Source organism: Microcaecilia unicolor, chromosome 11 (genome assembly GCF_901765095.1).
Source record: "Microcaecilia unicolor chromosome 11, aMicUni1.1, whole genome shotgun sequence".
Classification (NCBI taxonomy): domain Eukaryota; kingdom Metazoa; phylum Chordata; class Amphibia; order Gymnophiona; family Siphonopidae; genus Microcaecilia; species Microcaecilia unicolor.
This window is the reverse complement of record NC_044041.1, coordinates 30,263,388-30,278,299: the sequence shown is the minus strand read 5'-3', so window position 1 is coordinate 30,278,299 and position 14,912 is coordinate 30,263,388. Positions and strand designations below refer to the sequence as shown.

The 14,912-nt window shown below is 41.0% G+C and overlaps 1 protein-coding gene across 1 annotated transcript in view; it reads left to right on the top strand.

The window, feature by feature from the left end:
• Positions 1–13,089, top strand: part of WSCD2 (WSC domain containing 2) — a 363,115-nt gene extending 350,026 nt beyond the window's left edge. Inside the window, exon 9 of the mRNA XM_030219890.1 lies at positions 12,162–13,089. Coding sequence (XP_030075750.1) covers positions 12,162–12,514 — 353 coding nt within the window. The 3' untranslated portion in view covers positions 12,515–13,089. The remainder of the gene's footprint in view (positions 1–12,161) is intronic.
• The last annotated feature ends 1,823 nt before the right edge of the window (positions 13,090–14,912 follow it).

The following is a 14,912-nucleotide window of genomic DNA, read 5'->3' as shown; positions in this document are numbered from 1 at the left end:
CACGGGTGACATGATCAAAATAGCCAACATGTGATGACCTTATTTTGCTTAGGTAGGAAAATGCACTGTGCAGTGTGATGCTTTTAGGAGTTCCACTTAGCCTGCATAGTATGAAGCTGTGTGCCAAATTTATGGATAAAAAACTTGCACAATTTTAAAATAGATATTTTTGAGCAGCTGTTAGGTGCTATTTTTACACAAACCGTAAATTTGGAGCAAATAATACAATTTAATTTGCATGGAAATTAATTTCAATTGTCTCCCAGGATTTTGATTTTTTTCCCCCCCTCTATCCCAGGGGCGGCGCAAGGCAGGAATGAGACCGTCCCCGCGCCCAGTCTAGCACCCTTTCACACATTTACTTTATTTTTTTTCCCAAAAGGTGGCAGTTATTCCCATAGGCTGTTCGCTACTGAGTCCCACCTCTGAAGAAACAGGAAGTTACATAAAGAGGCGGGCCTATGGGAATTGCTGCCACTGTCGCCTTTTGGAAAAGAAACAAATAAGGTAAAGATTTGAGGAGGGAGTGCCGCTCCTGGAGCATGCCCCGGCCTCAGGTGGCTTAATGGTAGGCCCTCCACTGCCCTTTCCCCTATCCTCTACCTCACATGAATTCTTAAAATATCAGAGGCCCATATAGCTGTCTCAATCAGTTATTTTTCTCACAGCATGAGAATAACCACAAGCCTGGAATAAATTGCCTTTGAAACTGAGAGAGATCCAGGATCTAGAGGATTTTTAAAAAGATACTTGGTCACACAAGTTTATGAAGGAGTGTAAAGATGGTAGGGATATATAAGATATAATATGAAGAGAACTATGTATTAAGTTCTGTGCAGCGGAGTTGAAGATGATGAAAAAGGAGGGTGTTGTAATTGATTTATGTGTTAGACTTTCCCTCCGGGTTCGACTGGGAACTAAGGAGTTGGTGGAAGGGTGGTTGACTGTTTAATGCAGTTAGTGTATATGTGTGGGAAAGGTGGGTTATAATTTTCAGGTGGAGGGGGGAAGGTGTTATTTTGCTTATTGCTTTATTTTTATATTTTTTATTGTAACTTGCTGTGGCAGTGTGGCTAGTGACTGGCTTTAGGACCTCAAACAAATATGGCACACTCAAACACAGGTTGGAGGTAAAAGTGAAAACATTTTATTTATGTACACAAAGGGACAGTAATCCAGTGGCGTACCAAGGGGGGGGGGGCTGTCCGCCCCGGGTGCACGCCGCTGGGGGGGGGGGGGTGCCGCGCGCCGGTCAGCGTCGTTCGTTTCCATGCTCCCTCTGCCCCGGAACAGGTTACTTCCTGTTCCGGGGCAGAGGGAGCATGGAAACGAACGACGCTGACCGGCACGCGGCACTCCCCACCCCCTGGGGTGTCCTTTCGCCGGGGGGGGGGGGGTCGCGCTGCACCCAGGGTGGGGGCAGGGCACATCGGCGATCCACCCCGGGTGTTAGCGCCCCTACGAACGCCACTGCAGTAATCAACTCTGTTACGTCACAGGCTTAGTCCTTTTAATTATAGTGTCTGTCTTCTCTCTCTTTCAATATAGTTACAGAAAATAGTCTTAACAGGGCTGGCTCCTAGTCAGGCCCATACACAGTGGCTCCTAAGCCGTCTTGAGCCCCATCTGGATGTACACCAAAATCGGGTACTCTGTGGATATACTTCAAGGTTATCTCTTACCTTGGCAGTCTTCCTTACATGTGTAATTAACTCCTGGAGCCTGAATTGAACCTACACAGTTTTCTGCCCCAGGGAAACACTTAGGCTCAAGCTACTCCTCTTCCTTTGTAGCCTTCTGTCCCTGCATATGCTGGAAGGTCTTTACTCAGGGCCGCTTTCTTGGCAGCTTCTTCACTCGGGGACACCCTGTTCTCTGTTCTAGGCCAGGGTTGCCAGATGGGAAAAATTTCCCAGCCCAACCTGTGCCCTAAATGTTTTGCTCATCTACAATCCTCCTCCGACCTTTTATTCATTTTGTTTGCTTCGGTCACTTATTAGCAATCACCAGTGCGTTTTTTTCTAGCAAAAAAGGTGCCGGTACTCAAATACCTGACCACCCTTCAGGGGTGGGGTAATCACTGAGGAACCCACCCCACAATAGCCAGGCCCTCTACAACCAGTCACAGAATCTATGACAAGGCAGAATTGGTGTGTAGAGCCTGAGGTCTTTCATTAAAACTTGGGGACCATGGGTCAATTTTAGCAGACAATGGAAAAGGTGCCGGTACTCAGTACCCCCAAGTACCCCCTCAAAAAAAGCCCTGGCAATCACTCACTCCAATTTTCCAACCCAATAATCTTAGATGACCTTAATTTACATCTTGATGCCCCACAAACTCCATGCACTACTGAATTCTGTAATCTTACTGATGAACTAGTTGTTATCCAACATATTCACCCGCCAACCCATGTCACAGGTCACACCCTCGATACTTTACTTACTCCATCTCTATCAGATTGAATTGTCACAATACCATCACTAACACCTCTTTCCTGGATGGATCATTCTCCAATTATCTGTCAAATAAAAATACCAGCTCAGCATAAGAAAGATTCTAAAACATGTAAATGATACCGCCGGTTGGAGGACTTTACTGAGGAATCTTTCTCCTTCCAATTTTCTCTTGCTATTGAAACATTCTCTATTCTCTCTCATGGCACCCAATCTAGATTGCAGGATTAGGAGATTCGGACCATCTTTATCAGTTTAGCACCTTTTAAATATCATACTAATCCCTCTAAGAAAACAAAAAAAGAACCATGGTATGATGATAATCTTTGTCTTCTTAAGCACTAACTTAAGACAACGCAAAAGACATTGGAGGAAGCACCATATCTCAGATTCCTTGACTAAATTTAAGTCATCATGTTGAAGAGTATTGGTGATAATGGTGATCCTTGAGGTACTCCGCAGACTGCTTTCCACGGTGGTGATATGTTTGACTTTGATTTTACTTGATAAGTTCTAGTGGTTAGAAAGCCTTTCATCCAGTTTAAGTATGTTTCCTTCAATCCCGAAGTGGCCTAGTATTCTTAGTAGTATGCTGTGGTTTACCATGTCGAATGCGCTCGACATGTCGAATTGGAGGAGGAGTATGCTCTTGCCTGTGGCAATCTCCTGCTTGAATTTGGTCAGGAGGGTGACTAGGACAGTTTCGGTGCTATGGTGGGATCAGAATCCTGATTGTGAATTGTGTAGCATTGAAAACCTGTCCAGGTATTCCGTAAGCTGTTTAGTCACGAAGCTCTCCATCATTTTTGCTACTAATGGGATAGACGCAACTGGGTGGTAATTGGTGATATCATTTGTGTTTTTCTTGGCGTCTTTTGGTATTGGGGTGAGTAGGATGTTGCCATGTTCCTCAGGGAACAGACCTTGTTGTAACATGAAGTTTAGATGGGATGTAAGTGGAGGAGTGGCCTAGTGGTTAGGGTGGTGGACTTTGGTCCTGGGGAACTGAGGAACTGAGTTTGATTCCCACTTCAAGCACAGGCAGCTCCTTGTGACTCTGGGCAAGTCACTTAACCCTCCATTGCCCCATGTAAGCCGCATTGAGCCTGCCATGAGTGGGAACGCGCGGGGTACAAATGTAACAAAAAAAATGTAAGGTCTGTTATGAAGCGGTCTGGGGCAGATTTGAGTAGATGACTGGGACATGTATCCAGTTTGCAGTGGGTCTTGGCGAACCTGCGAGTCGCTTGTGTAACTGATTTGGTGCTGAGGAGATTAAATGTTGTCCAAATACAGTCAGCTGGGTATCCTTCAGAGGATGGGTCCAGATTGTTGAAGAAGATTTCAATGTCGGTGTTGTGATGAGGAAGTGTGCTGCGTAGTTTTATTATTTTTTCGTTAAAGTAGTTAGCAAGTTTGTCTGCGGGTGGGATGTCTGTGTTGATTGTGGTGATAGGGGTGGTGTCTAGTAACTTATTTACGAATAGTTTCTTCATATCTTTGTAGTCCGATCTTAATTTGGTTTTGTAGTAGGACCTTTTGGTTTGTATTATTTCATATTTGTATTTTCTATGTATTTGTTTCCATGCGTTGAGTGTGTGTTCATCTTTTGTCTTTCTCCATACTCGTTCAAGTTTTCGAGATTGTGTTTTGAGGTTTTTTAGTTCGTTGTTGAACCATGGTATAGTATTTTGTCTTTTTGATATTTTTGTTTTTAAGGGTGCTATTTTGTTTAGTACGCTGTTGCATCTGTCATCCCAGTGGTTGAGATAAAGTATGGAATCAGTGCCTGTTGTCCATTCGTTGTTGTATATTTGTTGCCAGAATATTTGTGGATCGATTTGCCCTCTTTTATTATAAGTAGTATGTTCTGGTGTGCTGTTTAAGCCCTTCTTCCGCCAGTTTAGAGTTAGGTTCAGTTTGTGATGGTCAGTCCAAGGTATTGCTGTCCATTTGATGTTTGTTATTAATAGGTTATTGTCTGTAGGTAGTTTATGTGATAGGAGATCCAATGTGTGTCCTTTGATATGAGTAGTTTGCATGTGGGGTAATATAAAATCCCAGGACTGTATGAAGTCTTTACATTCAAGTGCGTTTGTGGAGTTGGGGTCTTCTAGATGAAGGTTAATGTCGCCTAGTAGCAGTATGTTGTTGTTGTTTACAAAGTTGTTTGATATGAAGTCCATGATTATGGGCTGACTTTCCTTCCAGTTGCCGGGCGGTCTGTAGAATAATACACAATTCAGGTGATCGGCCAGGGGGTTGTTATGGATTCTAAATGAGGCAATTTCTAATTGGGGTGTTAATGGCGGCGGGAGTGGTTTCAGTAGTGAATTTTTCTCGGTATATTAGTGCTATGCCTCCACCTCTTTTCGGTGGGTGATTTTGTAACCTGGCGGGAACAGTTCAAGGATTATGGGGTCATTTTAGTTGTGAATCCATGTTTCATTGATAAAGATGAGATTGAGGTTTTCTGAGGTGATCCAATCTGATATTGTTGTTGTTTTGTTGATTACGGACCTGGCATTGATGTAGCCTACCTGGATATTTTATATATTTTGTCACCTTGAAATGTCATATTAATTTATGCAATTTTCATCTTCCATTTCATTTTTCATTTTCTTCCATAATATAATTGTGTCTACAAACATTCTTTCATATATGTTAAAGACGAGCAGTACTTAGCTTATCAAAACAGATACACCGCCTATATGACCAGTGTTTTGAATCCTTCATCAGGGAGGTGGTCTGATAATTGTATGCACTCTTCCAAATCTTCATCACAGAAGAATACTAGAATACAAGTAGAATACTAGTATAGCACACAGGTTGTGCCTAACTGTGGGCGCTGGTTTTAAGCCTGGTTCAATCAGGCATAAGTCCCACACCCATAGTTAGGCACAGATGAGCATTATTCTGTAACATGACACTTAACTTTTTGAACTGCCCATGCCCCTCCCGTGGCCCCTTTTGGGTTTGCTCATGGGAAATGTTAGGTGTCATGTTATAGAATAACACAGATCTGCATGCAAGTCTACTTAAGTGCTAGTTAACACCAATTAAGTGCCTATTTGGTGCTTGTTATCACCCATTAAACAGTTGAGTTGCACGTGGATCTCGGTTCCACACACAAATTCCGGTGCCCATCTTTGGGCAACCTATATAGAATCTGGGAGTAAATGTTGTAACATGGAAGTGAAAAATGAATCAAACAAATTGGTGAAAATTGCAGAAACCCTCCCCTACCCCCCAAATAAAACCAAAATGGAAATGAAAACATTTGTCATTCACACCATCCCTATTTCCTGTATTGTGTTAAAGACAAATGAGAGTGCAAAAAATCCATGCAAATGCATATTTTTAATTAACTTGGATCCTGTATTTAAAACTTTTAAGCTTTTGGGGGGGGGGGGGGTCATTGTTTTTAAGAAACCAACTGGGCTCTGTGGAACTTGTAGCAGATCTGGAAGCTAATTTTGAAAAGGAAACATTCCCCTCCACCCCTGTAAGATTTCCCTTTTGAACATTCAAGCCACCAGGAGAATGCAGGTAATCTGCACTTCTTTTTGAAGCAAATGCCCACGTGAAAATATGCATGAGAGAGAGAGAGAGTGCTCAGTATATGGTGGAAAATAGACTTGCCTTAATATTAACAAGCCAAAGATTATTTGTGAGCCCTAGTATGGGTTTTGCCAGAAACGTTTGTTTTCCAGGACTTGGGGACCATTTTACCAAACTGTGGGTCATTCCTGTGTGCTAAGGCCATTTTTCCATGGGGTTAAAATGGCCGGCGTTTCTATTTGCAGTATTAATAGCCAGTGCTAATTTTCCCGTTAGTGCATGACCATTAGCACATGAATCCCTACCGCCACCTATATTATAGGTGGTAAGGGTTCATGCACTTTGTACTCATCAGCACACACAGATGTAGCTGTGGTAACTGATTAGTACAGAACACGCCCTCAAAATTACTGCGGGACACCTGAGCACGCCCCACGGTAAGGCTTTTTTGACTACGGTAAGCATGCATTAGTGCTTACTGCAGCTTAATAAAAGAACCTCTTGGAGTCATTTGGGACTCCAGGATGTCTTAAAAACAGTCTTTTTTAAAGCTTGGTTTATTGGCTCAACGCAAACCGATGCTGCCAGCTAATGATTTTTGCTCTGTGTTTCAGAGTGCTGTTATTCCTAAAGCCAGCTATTGCAGTTCCTTATCTCTGGGCTTTCCACAGTATCAGCTTAAAGCTTTGCAGTTAGTACAAAATGCAGCTCCAAGATTGTTGATGGACATTTTGAGATTCCAACCCATTCATCCCATGAAAATAAGAAGCAACATAAGCAGTGTCAAGCTAGGTGCAAAGCACTGATAAAGAAGGCTAAAAGAGAATATGAAGAAAAACTTGCCATGGAGACAAAAACTCATAGTAACACCTTTTTCAGGCACATCAGAAGCAGAAAGCCTGTGAGGGAATCGGTGGGATCATTAGATCATGTAGGAGCAAAAGGGGCACTCAGGGAAGACAAGGCCATAGCAGAGAGATTGAATGAATTCTTTGCTTCGGTCTTTACGGAAGAAGATGTAAGAGATCTAATTTTACCAGAAATGGTTTTCAAGGGTGATGATGTGGAGGAACAGAAAGAAATCTCAACCTGGAGACTTAATTGACAAGAGCGATAAATCACTTGGGCCGGATGGCATACACCCCAGGGTATTGAAAGAACACAAACATGAAATTGCTGATCTGTTGTTAAAAATCATCTGTAGTACCTGAAGATTGGAGATGGCCAATGTAATGCTGATTTTTAAAAAGGGTTCCTGGGGTGATCTGGGAAATTACAGACCGGTAAGCCTGACTTCAGTGCTAGGGAAAATAGTAGAAACTATTATACAGGATAAAATTACGGAACACATAGACAAACATGGTTTAATGAGACAGATTCAGCATGGGTTCAGTCAAAGGAAGTCTTGACTCATCAATTTGCTTCATTTCTTTGAAGGCATAAATAAACATGTGAATAAAGGTGAGCCAGTTGATGAGCGGAGGAGTGGCCTAGTGGTTAGGGTGGTGGACTTTGGTCCTGGGGAACTGTGGAACTGAGTTTGATTCCCCGCACAGGCAGCTCCTTGTGACTCTGGGCAAGTCACTTAACCCTCCATTGCCCCATGTAAGCCGCATTGAGCCTGCCATGAGTGGGAAAGCGCAGGGTACAAATGTAACAAAAATAAAATAGATACTATTGGAGATTCTGCATGGAATGTTGCTACTATTGGATATTCTACATGGAATGTTGCTATTCCACTAGCAACATTCCATGTAGAAGGCTGCGCAGGCTTCCTGTTTCTGTGAGTCTGACGTCCTGCACGTACGTGCAGGACATCAGACTCACAGAAGCAGAAGCCTGCGCGGCCACATTGGTGATCCATGTAGAATCTCAAATAGTAGCAACCGTAGAGGAGTGGCCTAGTGGTTAGGGTGGTGGACTTTGGTCCTGAGGAACTGAGTTCGATTCCTACTTCAGGCACAGGCAGCTCCTTGTGACTCTGGGCAAGTCACTTAACCCTCCATTGCCCCATGTAAGCCGCATTGAGCCTGCCATGAGTGGGAAAGCGCAGGGTACAAATGTAACAAAAATAAATAAATAAAATGTAGTGTATCTGGATCTTCAGAAAGCAATGGACAAAGTTCATCATGAGAGACTCATGAGAAGATTAAAAAGTCTTGGGATAGGAGGCAATGTCCTTCTGCAAATTAGGAATTGGTTATTGGACAGCAAACAGAGGATAGGGTTAAATGGCCATTTTTCTCAATAGAGGAGGGTGAATAGTGGAGTGCAGCAGAGATCTGTACTGGGACCGGTGCTATTTAACATATTTATAATGATCTGGAAAATGAGCTGATTAAATTTGCAGATGGCACAAAACTATTCAAAGTTGTCAAAACACATGCAGATTGTGAAAAATTTCAGGAAAACATTAGGACACTGGAAGACTGGGCATCTAAATAGCAGATGAAATTTAATGTGGACTAATGCAAAGTGATGCACATTGGGAAGAATAATCTGAATCATAGTTACCTGATGCTAGAGTCCACCTTGCATCTCCAATCAAGAAAAAGATCTAGGTGTCATTGCAGACAATACAGTGAAATCTTCTGTGCAGTATGCAGTGGCAGCCACTAAAGTAAACAGGATGCTGGGAATTATTAGGAAAAGGGATGCAAAACAAGACCAAGAATATTATTATGCCTCTGTATTGCTCCATGGTGCGACCTCACCTTGAATATTGCGTTCAATTCTGTCCTCTATCATGTTAAACTTAAAACCCTGGTACTGGTTCATAATGCCCTTAAAATTAACTGTCCATTCTGTCCTACATCTGGGTTAAAAATATATCATCCATCTCATGCCTTGTGTTCAGAGGCCACATTATTATTTTCAATTCCATCTACGAAAGAGATGCACTTTGCTGAAATGAGGAACTGTTGCTTTCCGATTACAGGGCCCATTGAATGGAGCTGTTGACCTCTGTAAAAATGACGATATATACTGCTATATTAAAAAAAAAACCAAACAGTTGATAATTCATTTATTTATGCAGGTAGTCTGATAGTAGGCTATCGCTAGACAATGTTGACCTGTTACCTTTTATTCAGGTTCTACGAGTAGGTTGACAGGCTGGGTATTGTTTATATATATTTTTATTTTTGTTATTTTATTTGTGATTAATATGTTTACGTGGAGGGGCATAATTGAACGAAAACGTCTATCTGCATGGGCGTTTATCTCCGAGAACGGGTCCGTGAAGGGGCGGACCGAACCGTATTTTCGAAAAAAAATAGACGTCCATGTTTTATTCGACAATTTGTGAGCTGGGCGTTTTTGTTTTTCAGTGATAATGGAAAATGAAAGCGCCCAGCTCAAAAATGAATAAATCCAAGGCATTTGTTCGTGGGAGGGGCCAGGAGTCGTAGTGCACTGGTCCCCCTCACATGCCAGGACACCAACCGGGCACCCTAGGGGGCACTTTTAGAAAAACAAAAAAAGGTAAAAGAGCTCCCAGGTGCATAGCACCCTTCCCTTGTGTGGTGAGCCCCCCAAATCCCCCTCAAAACCCACTGCCCACAAGTCTACACCATTACTACAGCCCTAAGGGGTGAAGGGGGGCACCTACATGTGGGTACAGTGGGTTTGGGGGGGTTGGACGACTAAGCATTAAGCAGCACAATTGTAACAGGTAGGGGGGGGGGGGACGGGACTGGGTCCACCTGCCTGAAGTCCACTGCACCCCCTAACAACTGCTCCAGGGACCTGCATACTGCTGCCAGGGAGGTGGGTATGACATTTGAGGGTGAAAATAAAAAGTTGTGAAACATCATTTTTTGTGGTGGGAGGGGGTTAGTGACCACTGGGGGAGTCAGGGGAGGTCATCCCCGATTCCCTCTGGTGGTAATCTGGTCATTTAGGCCACTTTTTGGGGCCTTATTCGTGAAAAAACAGGGTCCAGGAAAAGTGCCCTAAATTCTAGCTACAAACGCATACTTTTTTTCCATTATCAGCGAAAGGCGCCCATCTCTCCTCGGCCGATAACCACGCCCCAGTTCCACCTTCGCCACGCCTCCGACACGCCCCCGTCAACTTTGAACGCTTCCGCGATGGAGTGCAGTTGAAAACGTCCAAAATCGCCTTTCCATTATACCGATTTATTCGTTTTTGTGAGATAAACGTCTATCTCCCGATTTGGGTCGAAATCTAGGCGTTTTTCTCTTTCAATTATAAGGTGGATATTGTGTTTGAGAATGTATATGTTGATGGGCCGTGTTTTGTAACTTTGGGGCCCTTTTACAAAGGCGCGCGGTAGGGCTACTGCGTGGGTAGCACGCAGCAAAACAGCACTACTGCTGGGCTAGAAAATAATTGTTAATTTCTAGCGCAGGGGATAGGCAGTAGGCATTCCTGGCAGTAATCAAGCAGTACAGGCACAATGCCTGCTTCCCAATTACCATATGAGTAGCGTGTGATTCCTTACCGCCTGCTAAATAGGAGCTGGTAAGGGCTCAGGAGGTAATGGCCGTGTGATCATTTGGAAATTAGCGCATGGCCATTAATGACAAAAATAGGCATTTGAAACCAATCACAACTAATCTGTGGTTTTTCTATGTAAATTTATTGTAGATTATCGGAGATTTTTTTTCCAAAAAAAACTTTTATTTTTAATTTTTATTTACTCAAAAAAAAACTTTTCAATTAAATAATCATATTATCTCTTTTCTTGAGGAAATGGAATTTTTAAAGATGGAAAATGCCTCTGTACGTCGGCGGTCTGAATATTATTGTATTCACATGCTCGCTGGCCTCTCTTCATTGGCAAAAAACCATCTTGTTTTTCTTTTCTTTTCAACAAGTATAGCTTGTATAATGTAGCTTGTGTATCACAATTTTTCAAAATGCTGCAAATAATGTCAGTATCAATGTCAAAGACGTCAAAATATCAACTTATCTTTGAATTGTCTTTACATGATAATCTGTGTCTCCCAGCGAGTCTGTGAATACAATAATATTCAGACCGCCGACATAACAGAGGCATTTTCCCTCTTTAAAAATTCCATTTCCTCAAGAAAAGAGACAATATGATTATTTAATTGAAAAGTTTTTTTGAGTAAATAAAAAATAAAAAACATTTTGGAAAAAATCTCCATAGTTAAGATATAATCTACAATAAATTTACATAGTTGGAAAAACCACTGATTATTTGTGATTGGTTTCAAATTGAGGTGGTTTAGTTCTTCATGCATTTGAAAAATGGGCATTTGGCTATTTTAGAACCAAAAGTGGCCAGAACTCACAGGAAACCCATTGCGCTAAAACTACCATCAGCCACTTTTTAGTATTTGATTTTATGTATGTTCATTTTTAATCCGTTTAAATGTATGATCAATTATGTAAAGTTAAATAAGGATTTTGAAATTATATCCCTGCACGCAGTAACCCTCCACCAACCTTCCCCCCTTTCCTGTGTGTAACAAGTATGCACACTGAACAGCATGTATAATTTTACCAACGGTGGGGAGGGGGAGTATTTTATGTGTGTAAATACAACAAAATTATGTGTTTTTAGTTATTATTTTTGTGCTTTGACTTTTTCTGTTTGTTGTATTTATTGTGTATGTTTGTTGTTAGCCCTGCAGAGGTCACAATGGGCAGCCTACAAATATTTAAATACAGAGGGCATTTTTTTTTTTTGCTTTATCTAAGGCAGCAGGCAGAGTCTTCTCTGTAGAAGGTCCTTATCTCTGGAATAAGCTCAGAAATAGAAGAGTTTGATCTTGTCCATGTCTTGTTTTGTATTATTGCAAGTTTTCTTACCAATTTTTGTTTTCTGTTCCTTGATGGGAAATTTTTTCCCCATTACTATTGTTATGAAAAATGCTTAAAACCCCATATATCAGAGAGGTATTAATTAAATGGACCAGGGCCACAAACAGTTTAGATTTATCCATGCTAATTTGTGAGGTGGTGTCACAATTAACCTCTGCTTGTCGTGGTGATCCATCTGTTTGGTTGGAAACTAGATCTAATCCAAATGAGTTTGTCTGGGTCTCAACCACCCATCAGTTTATTTGTAAAATTAATGAAGTTTATCTGTGTCATATATATATACATAATATTCTCATTTACGGTGCTGTTTTTATTTTTCCTTGTTTTTATAGAATGGCCTGAATTTGTGAATAATTATGCACCCTGGTGGGCCACTCACACTCTGGACTGGCTAAAGTATGGGAAAAATGTCTTAGTGGTGCATTTTGAGGACCTGAAACATGATCTCTTTATGCAGCTGAAAAGAATGGTAAACCTCCTGGGCCTGATGGCTATAGAAGACAGGCTTTTGTGTGTTGAGAGTCAAAAGGATGGAAATTTTAAGCGTTCCGGGCTTCGCAAGCTGGAGTATGACCCTTACACACCAGAAATGAGAAACATGATCAATAAGTACATTAGGACAGTGGATGCGGCTCTGAAACTCAAAAATCTCCCAGGAGTTCCAGATGACTATTACCCAAGATGATGACAGCCAGATATAATAACAGTTTCTAAAGCTTGGTTGTCCCAACTAGTAACTATTTCTACCCAGTGGGTGGCTTTTGAAGACTTCTGCCGCTTGTAGCTGTTTATGGATTATGTGCATGAAATCATGGTCAGTGACGTTGCTTAGGAGATGCCTAAGCAGGCAAAATAACAGTTTCGCTCTTTAAGGAGAACAGAATTGCAGCAGGAAGTTTCAGCACTATCCTGTTACAAACACGTCTTGGTATTTCATTTACAGTAAAGTTGTAACTGTGTTTGGTTTTACTTTCAGCTTATCAATTTAGCATTGCATCTAATATATTAAGGCTGCTCTTCTGTTTAGAAACAATGATCTTTCAAGCCAGTTTGTCAGCAGTTCACAACACTGATGGCTGTGACTCCGATTCAATTGAACACAATTATTTCATGATAATGAACTATTTATTTTGTATCTGTGTTTGTGATATATTTGTTTTAAAGTAACAAAGTTATTTTACATTTCCAGACTCTAGGAATACGCATTTATTAGCTTGCGTTTAGTTCATTAGCATATAATTTTGTGCAAGCAAAATTTGATTTAATGCATGTTAACCTATGAATTAACATGCATAACGTCAATTAATATGCATTAAAAAAAAATTTTATGAACAAAAAAATGTTTGAAAAAACTGAAATGGTCCAGAAATTGGAGAAAAAGTCCAAAAATAACCTGAAAACAAACCAAAGCTACTTTCTGTGCCCATCCCTATCAAACTCCAATTTCCCATGACCTCTATCAATTATCTTACTATGGGGTCCTTTTACTAAGGTGCACTGAAAAATGGGTTGCATGGTTTTTGAGCACACGCCGATCCATTTTTTAGTGCGCCTGTAAAAAAGGCATCCATTTTGGGTCTGAGACCTTACTGCCAGCCATTGACCTAGCGATAAAGAATCCGGGCGGTAATGACATATGCGCGTCAAAGGCCACTTGACGTGCGTCCGTTACGCATGCCAGAAAATAAAAAATATTTTTCAGATGTTCGTATCGGACCAAAAATGAAATTACAGCAAGAACCATATGGTAGTCGGGCAGTAACTCCATTATGGCATGCATTGGGCACGCGTAGACGCTTACGCAGCTTAGTAGAAGGGCCCCTATATTTTGGAATTTCCACTATGTTCTTTTCCAGCTATACAATTTCTCAATTATTTTTGCCTATGGAAGTGTGTTTTCTTTTTTATATACTCTGTTTACCAAGTCTGGAATTTTCCTTCTGACAGGACATTAGGAAACACCCCATAAAACAGATAAGACTAGTCTGCTTGCACTTAGCATTATAGTTAAAATATTGACTCCCTGTTTTCTGATTGCCCAATGGAGGGGGATGGAGTTGTTGCGAAAATGACAGCCATTTCCTTCTCCCTCTAATTTTCACTTTTAGACTAACATAGCCTTGGTTTCAGAATATTTCAGCTAGTGAACACAGCACATTTTTAGATTTGCTTCCACATACTGTGTTCCATTTGTTACATCTTGCTTTTGAATAATGAGAGGTGCAAGGAAAAAGCCAAGCGTGAAATATCACCATTTTCTTGGATTCATTAATATTTTGCTAACATTCATAAAGAATTAATTTTGTTACAAGACACCAAAGCACCCCTTCCGGAGCCACCACATGAGGCTAATCTAAAAGGAAAATCTATTTTGAGAGCTCTTGCTCTCTCAGCTGAATCAATAACCAAAAATCCCCACTAACCTCAAAAGTCAATTGCTTCACTTTGCCTTAAAGACTTAAGAAGCAAAGTAAATGTAAAATTATATTGTTGTTACTTAGCCTTGTAATGCATTAAAATTATAAATGCTGTTCTGTTTCATTAGATTATAGCTGCCCTTCTGCACTGGAGAATAAGAACCAGTCTTCATTTAATTATCTTTCCAGTAAAGATTGAAATGCAATTCCATTTAGGGAACGTTTTTAGCAGGGCTGAGCAATATTACGGGGTTTTAAATTCAAAGGTAGATTTGCACTAATTTAAAATCATGAACCCACTGGTACAGCTATAATCTTGTCTACACCACAAACAGCTACAGAATTTCTTAAATGTTCTATATACACACGGAGGGGCATTTTCGATATGACGTCTAAGTCCGATTTTGGACGTCCAAAATTCGAATAGGAAATGAGGGCATTTTCGAAAAAGAAAAATATCTATCTTTTTTTTTTTTTTTTCAAAAATACTGTTTTGAACAAGGTTTTATGCTTTGAATGTTTTGTTTTTTGGTCCATTTTTGAAAAAAAAAAAAAAACCCAAATAAGTGCAAAATGTAGAAATTTGTGCCATTGGGATGTAGGAGGAGCCAGCATTTTTAGTAGACTGGTCCCCCAGACATCCCAGGAGAGCAATGGGGTACCCTA